This window comes from Capra hircus, chromosome 23 (genome assembly GCF_001704415.2).
Source record: "Capra hircus breed San Clemente chromosome 23, ASM170441v1, whole genome shotgun sequence".
Lineage (NCBI taxonomy): Eukaryota > Metazoa > Chordata > Mammalia > Artiodactyla > Bovidae > Capra > Capra hircus.
The window spans coordinates 27829524-27842618 of NC_030830.1; the positions used below are offsets into that span (position 1 = coordinate 27829524).

The 13095-nt window shown below is 39.5% G+C and overlaps 1 protein-coding gene across 1 annotated transcript in view; it reads left to right on the forward strand.

The window, feature by feature from the left end:
- LOC102188988 (patched domain-containing protein 4) overlaps positions 1-10144 on the forward strand; it is a 56737-nt gene extending 46593 nt beyond the window's left edge. Inside the window, exon 2 of the mRNA XM_018038656.1 lies at positions 9641-10144. Coding sequence (XP_017894145.1) covers positions 9641-10144 — 504 coding nt within the window. The remainder of the gene's footprint in view (positions 1-9640) is intronic.

The following is a 13095-nucleotide window of genomic DNA, read 5'->3' on the forward strand; positions in this document are numbered from 1 at the left end:
TATCGTGTTTCAGGTCTCAGCTAAGAGGCCACCTTCTTTGGAAGTCTTCTTAGTCCTTGATAGGCTAGTGATTCCATCTAGTGGTACCTTAACACCTTGTGTTAACTAGTATCATAATATATAAAATGCCTGCCTGCTTACTTACCTTCCTCCATCTCCCACGGCACTGCAAAACCACAAGCTGTTTGAGGATAAAAATTGTATCTGTTCACGATTCTGTCCTCAAGAGCTGGCTCTCATAGAGCAGGTCCTCACTGAATGTTTCTGGAATGAAAGAATGACTTCCCTTCTTACCTGTTGCCACCTCTGTCATGTCCTTGGTGCCCCATCAGTTTACCGTACTACTGCCCGCAGTACCTACAGCTTCGCTCTTCCCTAACTTTCCCCTTTATGGAATGATGTCCTGGGCTCTACACTGAGGTTGGCCTCAGCAGTTTGTTAGTCTGAGCTACTGTTCCATTCACAGGTGCTAACCTCACACTCCTTACAAAGCGTGCATGGGTGTGCGCTAAGTTGCTTTAGTTGTGTTAGACTCTTTGTGACCCTGTGCACTATTATCCACCAGGCTCCTCTGTCCATGGGATTCTCCAGGCAAGAATACTGGGGTGGGTTGCCATGCCCTCCTCCAGGGAGTCTTCCCGACCCAGGGATTGAACCCATGTCTCCTTCGGCTCCTGCCTTGCAGGCAGATTCTTTACCGCTGAGCCACCCGGGAAGACTTCTTACATAGCACATGATTGTAAAATAGAGTCTTATCCCCAAAGAAAGCCTATCACAGCAGACTTTCAATCCTTCTCCGGAAGGGAGCTTTCTGCATTCCTCAAACGCTGGCGTGAGTGACAGCCAGCTTCTTTTGTGTAGACCAGTGTCAGCACTGAATCTCTTTTAATAGTGGATACTTGCCCTGAGTGGTCATTTCACTTTGTGAAAGACTAATTTAAAATGAAATTTAAATGAGTCATTTTAAAGGAAATGTGGGGGATAGGGTCACTAATGACTTACAGAGAAATAAAAAAAGTCATTGTTACATGCTTCACACTTAATGTAGTTATTAACTCTACTTCCACACATTACTTACACGTTTGTGTAAAGATTTCATCTGAGTTGAGGAGAAATTAAATGCATTTATTTTACTATGTGAATAAGTGGGGAGGATACTCATGAAATAGAGATCTGAAGAAAACGTGAATTTTACTATCATCTAAGAAATAAATGAATTCATCTGAGCTACTGAGAGATGATTTCCATCTAGGTAAAATGGGGAAAAGTCTTGATTTTTTTACCATTTGAGAAAAATTCTCTCTGGAAATTCCTCAAAGAGGAGAAAAAGCTACTTGGTTCAGATTTAAGAGAAGATAAAAAGTTTCTTGTTTCTATGGAAATGAACATGGGTCATCATGCGTTTCTCCTTTCTTCTTATTTATTTTTTTCCTTAGGGCAGATTTCTCTAGCCTGCTTTGTAGTGTCTGATAACTTTACCAAGGATGAATCATTAAATAAAGAGCTAGTGAAATCTTCAGAGATAATATAAGCCAAATCTTTTATTTTGGAGATGATGTAGTTGGCATTCAGACAAGGCAAACATTTTGTCCTCTGTCACCCTCCTATAGAGCAGCAAACGTGGAATTCACAACCAGTCTGGACCCTGGACCCTGTATTCTTTCTATCACCGTCGTAGACATTTACTGGGAAATGTGAAATAATGCTAGATAGCTAAGTAAATAAACAGTCCCATTCAAATATTTAATTGATGCCATGTTAACAACTTCCAACATTTTCTGACCACTACTCTAAGTGTTTTTTGTATATTAACACACCTGATCCTCACAATACCTTATAAATCTTGATGATGAAAGTCGCTCAGTCATGTCCAACTTTGCGACCGCATGGACTATACAGTCCATGGGATTCTGGGTAGCCTTTCCCTTCTCCAGGGGATCTTCCCAACCCAGGGATGGAACCCAGGTCTCCCACATTGCAGGCGGATTCTTTACCAGCTGAGCCACAAGGGCAGCTGAAGAATACTGGAGTGGGTAGCCTATCCCTTCTCAAGCGGATCTTCCCGACCCAGGAATCGAACCGGGATCTCCTGCATTGCAGGCAGATTCTTTACAAACCGAGCTATGAGAGAAGCCCTTATAAATCTTATTTTAGCCAATAATAAAGCTGACGTGCCCAGAGCTCAAGAGACTTCCACAGCTTGATGGTGATGACATTGGAACTTTAAATGAGGCAGTGGCCTCTTGAATCTGTGTATCTAACCTTCTATTTCCTTTCATTCAGGAATATTCACAGATCATTCAAACGTATGTGCAAGTGTGTTAGGAACATGAGCAGTGGCGTTAAAAACAAGAATCAGATGACTGGCTATGCCTCTGAGCTATGTCACCCTGCTTTTCTTCCTCTTGCTAGGTCCCTATGTCCCAGGGGTGACCTGAGGCTACTCCAGAATAGCACTTCCTCTGAGAGAGGCTGGAGAGTTACCTAGGAGAATGCAAATAAAGTGCTTGCATCTAGAAATTGAGTCTGCCACATGTGTTAAAAATTAATAAGCTAGAGAGTTTTGTTAAACTTACTTTACATTCTCATTGGCTAAAGCTCTCATTTTATTTCAACCCTGAAACCTTACTTTTTTTAACCTTCCTCTTTGAAAGAAATTTTAAAATGTATACCTCTTAGTAATGTCAAGCTTAGCAAGGTCACATAAGAGGTTTAATTTATGCTTTATTAGGGCATTTTAATACTTTAAATTCTTCCTGCTGAAAATGGCTTTTTTAATAAAAAAATCCAAGTACCTTGTGGGAACTTGCTTTCTCATTATTTGCTTGTTTCTACTAAGCATAAGGCTCTAGAGAAAAAATCCAAGATAACTGAAGATTTTGTTAAATCCTACTTTGTGTGTGTAATCAGTATTGAGAATAAAACAGAGATATGTTAAGAAATAAATATAAGAAAAATATCTTATTTAAACAATAAGAACAACAACATGTACCATTCTTTTAGAAATGTCACTATCTGTACCATACAAAGTGGTTTTTCTTCTCAGCAATTAGAGACTATTGACCATCTAAAAATTTCCAGTATCCATGCAGTGTCGACTGTATTGAAAATCAATGAGATCAAAAGTACAGTTGTTCTAGACAGGAGCTATGCTGCCAAGTTATCTTGTACAGAAAGTATCTTAATATCAACCTAACACATATACTAAGCAGATATGAACTTTAGTCCCCTATAATTTCAAAGCATCATTGAATAATTTGTTTCTCTGCACAACAGTTTAAAACATTAACATGTCTTTCCTCCTGTATTTCTTTGAGGATTTATGCTTTGATCTTATCTCTAAAGAGTTTGATTTCATTTCCTACTGCAGAGGTGTGGATTGGGTGGAGTAATTTTAAAAGCTACAAAGTAGTAGCCATAAACAAAATAAGACCCGAAGAATGGAAGATTTTTTTTTTTTTTCTGGCATTACTGCTCCTGAAGAGTTAATGTGATAATGTGATGAGCTTCCTGGCTGTGAGATAGCATCGTGACCTGTAATTCTATTGATTCACCTTGGAACCATTCACCTACCAGAGACATTTTTTTTTCATGCTGCATCGAGAAACTGAAATACTGCAGGGAGTTCCTAACTGACCTCCTTCGTTTAGAGTCACCCCAACTCCCTAAATCATTTCCCACAGTACAGGGAGAGAGCACTCCAGAAAGTAAATCATGTCATCCCCTGCTTAGAATTTACCAGTAGTTTCCTATTACAAGACATTAAGTCCAACTCCTTTATTAAAGCTTTCACAGTCCTTACAGAAGAGGGCCCGCTTTCTTGTCTACTCTCAAATCCCATCACTTACTTTGGTTCCCTAAACATCATTTGCTGTTCCATGATGTGCATAATCCATGATCCAGCCCCATGATGTACATAAATGCCTTTTCCAGGTACTCCCCAAGTCTCCTGTCTGTTCACTAGCTTATGGCACATGCTTGCTTGTGCAGTGAAAAATAGAAGAGGAAACATATTTTGGACTCAGGTCACACTAGATAAAAGAGATTGAAAAAAGGGTAAAGTTTGTTTTCTTCTCTACCAACTTCTAATCTCTCTATATACTATACCTCTCTTCATCTGACTGCCTACTAATCTCAGACACTTATATTATCTCTTACTTTCCCTGTTCTTAGGGAAGCAGGCTCTAAAAGATGACCCGTGATTAGTTAAATACACTCAGCGTGAATCACTGAGTCAAATATTATGGAGTGTTTATTATATACCAGGCTTTGTTCTAGGCTCAGGGAGATTACCAGCAAACGGGATGGTGCCAGCTCTCAACAAGCACACATTCTAATGAAGGAAACAGAAGAGGAACAACTACATCATTAGATAAGATGGTTTCAGGTAGAAATAGTAGGGAGAAAACAAAATATTTCTGTTACACCCTATGGAAAAATCTGAATGAACTTTTGGGCCGAGCCAACAGGACTGAGTACTGGGAAGAAGGTGTCTAGTTTAGATTACATGGTTCAAAGGGTCCCTTTGAAGCTAAGCCCTCTGTGAGGAAGAAGCTTCAGCCATAGTACAGAAGCACCGGGCAGAGGGGTGAGTAATGCACAGGCCATGAGGTGGAAATTAACTTGGTGTATTTCAGAGTAGAAAGAAGGACCAGGACAGCTGGAGTGGGGTTCAGGAGAAGAGGCCTGAGGGCTTGGCCAGCAGCAAGCCATGCAGTGCCTGGCAGACCTAGCAAGCGGTTCTTATTTTATTCCTAGTGCGAGTGAAAGCCAGTAGAAGGCTTTAGGTGCATAAATGATGTGAGCTTATTTAGAACTGTCCAAGCAGGCTCTGGCATCCATGTGAAGTATACATTGAGAGAGAGCAGAAGTGGACCCAAGGATATGGGTTAGAGACCTGAATAAAGAATCTGCCTGCAATTCAGGAGACCTAGGTTCTATTCTTGGGTCAGAAAGATCCCCTGAATGGCAACCCACCCCAGTATTCTTGCCTGGAAATTTCCATGGACAGAGGAGACTGGCAAGCTACTGTCCATGGGGTCGCAAAGAGTCAGGCACGACTGAGCGACTAATGCTCACTACTTTCACTTTCACTTACTGATATTAGTTCAATTCATGATAGAGCTGAAAAAATTCTTCAGTATTATGTAAACATTTTTACTCATATCATTCTTTTTATAGATGAGAAAACTGAAACTTAGAAGGGGAAATGAACCAGCCAAGGGTTTCTTATCCAGTTATTAAGAGATGCACATTACAGCCCAGGTCACATGATTAAATGTTCCCTCCATGAATCCAACCTGACTCCTTACAAACCCAGGGAATTTCTACCCAGAGAATGATTATTATATTCATTCTTTGGTTCTCTTACATAGAAGCACTCATGTGTTGGGAAATGAATTGACTCTTCTACCACAAAAGAGTGGAACTCTCTCTTACAAATAATGTGCAGAGGTCTATTTCTGGACTGTATTGAGTAGATTTGATTGGGCCAACGGTTTGTACAAGATGTTCATTCAATAGAGCTTTTGATTCAAGGATGTGCAAAGACTGTTTATTTTATCCTAGTGTGTGAAGTAGAGCAGGTTAAGAGAGAGAAAGGCATTCAATCTGTTACATTCATTTACATATAATGAGATGAAAGCATATCTTTTATGAAGTCATTTTTGTAAAAAATGAATAGTAGACCATTTTAAAAGAAGCAGTTAACAGCTAGCCAAACCCAGTATAGACCATCTATTTAAAAATCTGTATTTTGCCTTCTTCAACATTTTGACTTTTGTCCAGACACATTATCAGCACCCTCTTTGATCCGGAATAATCTCCAAATGAGGCCTGAGGGAGACATAAATCTTGGTTCTGCTGCTAACAATCCCTCAGAAATCTTTTTGATGACAGAAATGAGTAAAGACAGAACTGCACTTTCTTAAGTGAAAAAATAAAGCCTTTAAAATACTTTTTTTTTCCAAATAATTTGAAGCACAAGTCAACATCGCAGATGGGATTTCAAAGACGTGGAAACAAGGGTGGAGCTAAAACATATACCAAGCTTAAAGTGAAAATAAACAAGCCTAAAAGAGGAGCAAATTGACCTGTACTGAAAGAACAAAAGCCATCCTTGAAAACCTCTCAGTACCAGGGCAGGATTTCCCACTTCCTCCCTCAATGCCACCTCACCTTTCCACCTGCAGCTCACTAGGGGACTCCAGAGAGTTTACTAAAGGCAGAGCATTGGGAACCTACAGCCAGAATTTCAGTTTGGCTTTTAACACAAAAAAAGATGGGGAAATTACAGAGATGCCATAGAGAGTGGGAAATAATGCCAAATGAAGGGGAAATATTCTCACAACTCTATTTAGAAATATATTGTTCATTTAGAGTTAGGTTTAGTTAAATAGAAAAATTGTTTTTTATTAATTTTTATCAGAGTATAGTTGCTTTACAATGTTGTGTTAGTTTCTCAGTTCAGTTCAGTTCAGTTCAGTCGCTGAGTCATGTCTGACTCTTTGCGACCCCATGAATCACAGCACACCAGGCCTCCCTGTCCATCACCAGCTCCTGGAGTTCACTCAAACTCAGGTCCACTGAGTCATTGATGCCATCCAGCCATCTCATCCTCTGTCATCCCCTTCTCCTCCTGCCCCCGATCCCTCCCAGCCACCTCTTGCGAAGGGTTAGTTTCTACTGTACAGCACAATGAATCAGCCATACATATACATATATCCACTTCATTTTGAACTTCCTTCCCATTCAGGTGACTACTGTTCATTAAGTAAAGTTCCCTGTGCTATACAGTATTCTTTCGTTAGCTATCTATTTTATCAATAGATATCAATAGTGTATATATGTCAATCCAAATCTCTCAATTCCTTCTATACCCATCCCCCTTGGTATCCATATATTATAGTGAAGTAAGTCAGACTAAGAAAAACAAATGTTGTGTATTAGTGTATATATGTGGAATCTAGAAAAATGGTATAGTTGATCTTATTTGCAAAGCAGAAATAGAGACTGACATAGACTGTTTTTATTTAACATGCTGGGAGGAATGGGTATATGGAGTGACTATTAAATTTTTCCTGCAATTCTTGATGGTCTTTACTAATAAAATTTGCTGTTGTTGTTCTGTCTCAGTTGTGTCCTACTCTTTGCAGCCCCATGGACTGCAGCACACCAGGCTTCCCCATCCTTCTCTGTCTCCTGGAGTTTGCTCAACTTCATATCCATTGAATCCATGATGTCATCCAACCATCTCATCTTCTGTTGCTCTCTTCTCCTCCTGCCCTCAGTCTTTCCCACCATCAGGGTCTTTTCCAATGAACTGGCCCTTCGTATCACATGGCCAAAATATTGGAACTTCAGCTTCAGCATCAGTCCTTCTAATGAATACTCAGGGTTGGTTTCCTTTAGGATTGACTGATTTGATCTCTTTGCAGTCCAAAGGACTCTCAAGAGTCTTCTCCAGGACCACAGTTCAAAAACATCAATTCTCTGGCATTCAGCCTTCTTTATGGTCCAACGCTCACATCCGTATATGACTACAAGAAAAACCAAAGCTTTGACTGTTGGCAAAGTGATGTCTCTGCTTTTTAATATGCTGTCTAGGTTTGTCATGGCTTTTCTTCCAAGGAGCAAGTGCCTTTTAGTTTCGTGGCTACAGCCACCATCCACAGTCATTTTGGAGCCCACTTAAATAAAGTCTGTCACTGTTTCCATTGTTTCTCTATCTATTTCCCTTGAGGTGATGGGACCAAATGCCATGATCTTAGTTTTTTAATGTTGAGTTTTAAACTAATTTTTTCACTCCCCTCTTTCACCTTCATCAAGAGGCTCTTTAGTTCCTCTTCACTTTCTGCTATTAGGGTGGTGTCATCTGCATATCTGAGGTTATTGATATTTCTCTCAGCAATCTTGATTCCATCCAACCCAGCATTTTGCATGATGTACTCTGCATATAAGATAAATAAGCAGGGTGATAATACACAGCCTTGATGTGCTTTTTCCCAGTTTTGAACCAGTCTGTTGTTCCATGTCCACTTCTAACTGTTGCTTCTTGACCTGCATAATAATATTTGTACTCTCTGTAAATTTCTCAAGTTTTTTGTGTTTCCACACATTCTCAAGTTCTAGGGCTGCTTTGGTATAAAAACAAATACTTCGGATATAAGTATCTGATCTAACAAGTCCACAATAACATCCCTTGAGTACGCAGCGCCTCACAGCCCTGTGAAGATAGTAGTGGTGACCACAGAGTTGGATTTGGGGCCCTTATCTGCTACCTTTCTGTTTCCCGTTCTGACTCTCCACCCTTATATCTTCACAAGATAAACGTCTTGCCTGATGTAGCAAGTGCACAATCTATTCATGACATAAATTCACCTTTGTACCTGTGTCTCCTCCAGGACCTGATGCACATTTTCAGAACCAGAATCCATCTTGCAACCTGCCACTGGGTTCAATAATCCATCTAACAACCACAGCCATTACACATGACAGTTGTGGCAAAATTAATTAAAATTTGATGATGGCTGTCTGGGATTTCTTTCTGAATGTACAGCACACTGGTTGAGAATTAACTGCTGTGAATCTGGTTAAGCAACTCGGTGTCCATCTTTTGAATTCTCTATTCTTTTGGTGGGCTTCCCTTGTGTCTCAGCTAGTAAAGAATCTGCCTGTAATGTGGGAGACCTGGGTTTAATCCTTGGGTTGGGAAGATCCCCTGGAGAAAGGAAAGGCTACTCACTCCAGTATTCCGGCCTAGAGAATTCCATGGACTGTATAGGTCGGACACAACTGAGCGACTTTCACTTCACTCTTTTGATTTTGTCCACTCTACTTCATGTGAAATCCTGAAATTGAAATGACTTTTGACAATCCCACCTGAAGTCTTATCCATCTCATTTGGAGAGTCTGTCCACTGTGTTTTCTGGTCAACCTACAACTGGTGGATTAGGTTGTAATGAGTGAACAAGTGCTCACATTATATTTAGTAAACATTTCAGTGCTATTAAATTATTTGTTAAAAAGCAGTATTTTCTTCTACTTGTTCTACAATACACAGGTGAACTCCCAAAATATAAACAAGGAGGGATGTTTGTAATGCTTGGGTGTGTTAGTGTATGCGTGTGTGTGTGTGTTAATGGAGGTGTGTGTATTGATGTAGGTGTGTGTGTTAGCCTTAGAAAGTTTAGTATATTTTTAAAATACATTATTATTGTAATTTTTTAAAGATTGTTAACTTCATGCCATGCTTCACTTTTTAATTATTCACAAAAGTGAATAATTAAACTTGATCATGCATAAAGGAGTTATACGATTGATTATTCCAAAAGGAAATGGTAAGAATGAGGTTATGGGTGAGATCAACATAATCTGTATGTACATTTTCCTTTGCATGTGGCGAGTCTTGTATAACTTCATGATACTCTGCATTCTTTCTAATCCCAGTCATCTTGCATGGTATCTCATGGAGCTCCAAAAGGTTGAATATAAACTCATCACATGCTACTCCACCCACATCAGTTCCTCAACTGCTAGAGCCTACCTCTGCCTTTTGTGCCCCTTCACTTAGAGTAAGAATCTGTTCTCTGGAATTTGCATCCCCCTGGTAACTTCAGTCTCCCCTTTTTCTGTTTTCAAGGATGGGAGAAACAGTTTTATTGGACACCAGCTGGGCGGGGTAGTGGAAGTGCCAAACAGCAAGGACCAGCGGGTCAAGTCAGCCAGAGCCATTCAAATCACCTACTACCTCCAGACCTATGGCTCTGCCACTCAAGACCTCATAGGGGAGAAGTGGGAGAATGAGTTCTGTAAACTTATGCAGAAGCTCCAGGAGGAGCACCAGGACCTCCAGCTCTACTCGTTAGCATCCTTTAGCCTCTGGAGAGACTTTCATAAGACCAGCATCCTGGCCAGGAGCAAGGTCCTAGTGAGCCTCATGCTGATCCTGACCACAGCCACCCTCTCCAGCTCCATGAAGGACTGTTTGCGTGGCAAGCCCTTCCTGGGCCTCCTGGGGGTGCTCACCGTGTGCATCTCTGTCATTACTGCAGCTGGGATCTTCTTCATCACCGATGGAAAGTACAATTCCACCCTGCTGGGAATCCCGTTCTTCGCCATGGGTAACTATCCATCCTTGTGGTAATCGGCTTCTTACCAGTGTGGGGCAAGGTAGAACATTTCTTGAATTCTCAGGTGGAAATCTGTTTTAATTTTGCATTGGTGTGTCTGTGTGATGATGTGAAATTTTACTCAGGGTGGTGTCTGTCTGTTTTCCCTTAGTCCTTTTTCAGTCAACTGTAGGCTGACCAAGCCATCTTCCCATTTACACCAGGGACTTTAATGCTGTTCATTTTTTTTTTTTTTTAAGTACACACTACTGGAATTCTCTACTCAACTTCTTCAAAGATCATAGGATGAAGATCATGGGGTACAAATTTAAAGAGATCTAAAATCTACTTCACACAAAACTTTATGGTTCATACTTGTCTTGAATCCTCAGATTAATGGTGGTCAAGAGTGGATATCATGCGATGAAAATTCTGAGAGCCACTGATAAATTCTAATTTCAAAGAACTTCTTCATGAAGTTTTGTCTATTAATTCATTTCAAATATTTTGCAAAAATATACTCCATTTCCCCACCTCTGCTTAAAATTTTCCTGCAACCACTTAAAGATGTGTGTGTTGTGCTAAGTCACTTCAGTTGTGTCTGACCCTTTATGAAGCTATGGACTGTAGCCTGCCAGGAGTCTGGGATTGCCCATGGGATTCTCCAGGCCAGAACACTGGAGTGTGTTGACATGCCCTCCTCTAGGGGATCTTCCCAATCCAGGGATCAAACCCATGTCTCTTAAGTCTCCTGCTTTGGCAGGCAGATTATTTACAACTAGCACCATTTGGGAAGCCCACTTAAAGATGAGTCTTCTAATTATTTGATATCTTGGTGAAAACAGTTCATGAGTATCCTCAGTCAAGGTTATTCCTTCTTATGTGTTTTCCCCAGACAAACATAAACAGTGTAGAAAGTGGAATGTGCGTGTGTGTGTGTTTCTTGCAAAGAGAATATCAAGTCTGGGAAGAAAAGTGAGTGACATTTCATCAACAAGATTGATGGAGCTTATCAGAATAGAGATGATAATGGTGATATTGTGGTACTGCTGAAGAGTTCTGTCCCTTGTGATACAATTCCCTACATAAAGTGAAGGATAAGCTGTGAAAATGGTCTCTAGATGGTGAACTGATATTCACAGGAGAGTTTTCAGCTATAAAATAATTGCTTTGCACTTCCTGACTTAATATCAGCCATAAATTATAGTTTCCTTATTAACTAACAAAGATATAGGCTTGTGGTTAAAGTCTTCAAGGTGATCTGGACTCTTTTCATATTGACTGAAACAAACATTTTTGAAAACAGCCCTGCAAAATGGATTTATCTAGAAACACATCTTCACTGCAGCCCTGTTAGCTCATCCCCTTCTCAGTTTCCTCTTATATAAGAAGAGGATAAACAAAAAGTCAGTACCAATTTGACCACCGTGGTACAATAGAATTCCTACTTAAAACTAAATAATAATAACAACAATCATTATATAATAATAAAGCTTTGATTATCAGTTTAAAAATGAGGGTAATGATTGAATAAAGTAATGAGGATAAAAAATAAGTCAAAGAATTGTTTTCTGAACATAATAGAATATCCTAAAGGTATTAGTACAGAGTAGCAGAGTAGAGACTCAGTAAGATTTATTGTGTTACTTTTTAACCAGGGGTGTTAAGTGTAGTGTGTTCAATGATGACTAGGAAACAGTCCCTGGCTTCAAGAAATTGAGTTTTTCTTGCATTCTGTGTATCATCTTTAAATGCATGTTCATCTTGTTAACAAAAATAGTTTTTCTATTTCCTGAAGGAATATATGAAATTTTTTTCCACCAGTGACAAGCATAGGTCTAGATTTGAACCATTTATACTTGTTATGTTTGGGAACTCAGTGTTTTAACTAAATACAAGATTCTTATAAATCACACCGCATGATTCACAAATGAAACATGGATCATTCAAGATGGACAAATTAGACACCTTAGAGCTGAGAAGGCTTTTTCTAAAACTGGTAGCAATATAATTAGGTAGTGGAAATACTTATTAGGAACATTCTATAAAGTATGCAATTACATAGCTTATACAAATAAGGAGAAAAATTGTCTTTAGTGGTGCTGAGTTGTGTCCTACGCTCAGATAAATCAGAGTGATGTTTTCATTCCTTAAAGAAAGAATAAGAACACTGAAAGCCACAGTGAGGAAAATGTTCAAAACCTAAAACCCACACCTTTCACATTTTCTTCTCTCTCAGTCATCTTTATAACCACAAATCAGCCCTGGACTGGATTTGTACAGACTCCAGAAGCCCGGTGAATGGTTACTCTTCAGTATTTCTGCAATTCAAGTTCTTAAAATATTCTTAAAGGAAATTTTCTGCTCTCTTCTGAAAACATGGCACCAACAGACCTGTAAACATATACTTATTATTGAAGATTTTACTCCATCAAGGGAATGTTGGTTTTGTTGTGCTTTGTTTTGCTTGTAAAATGATCCTAATATTAATAATAAAGATACCAAGATGGAGATCTAGTGAAATGAAAAGGACATGCCACAGAGCTCAAACATCTGGCTTTCCATCTCAGCTTTTCCACTAACTTTGTATGTTTTGTTGAGCAAATTATGTATAGTCCCTTTGTCCCAGTTCTTCATCTATGAAATGAAATATTTGGACTCTTCAGTCAAAATGTTAAAGATCCTATAATATTATTCATTTCATTTCTCAGTTGAAGTTAGAATTTTGTCATTCTTTTGTAAAAACCTTGAAGGTATGTATTATCCTCAGACTTCTTATTTCCATTCTACTTTGTTACCTTGCATGTGTGTGTGTGTATGTGTGTGTGTGTGAAAGAGAGAGAGAGAGATGGAAGGGGAACTTTAGAATAGAAAAATCACAGCCTTGCATGTAGAGCCTCAGATCCACAAAGCACATCTCGGTGACAGTGGTATGTATGTGATGTCAAGCATCCATAAGTTGAGTCTGGCGGATATATACCTCCTG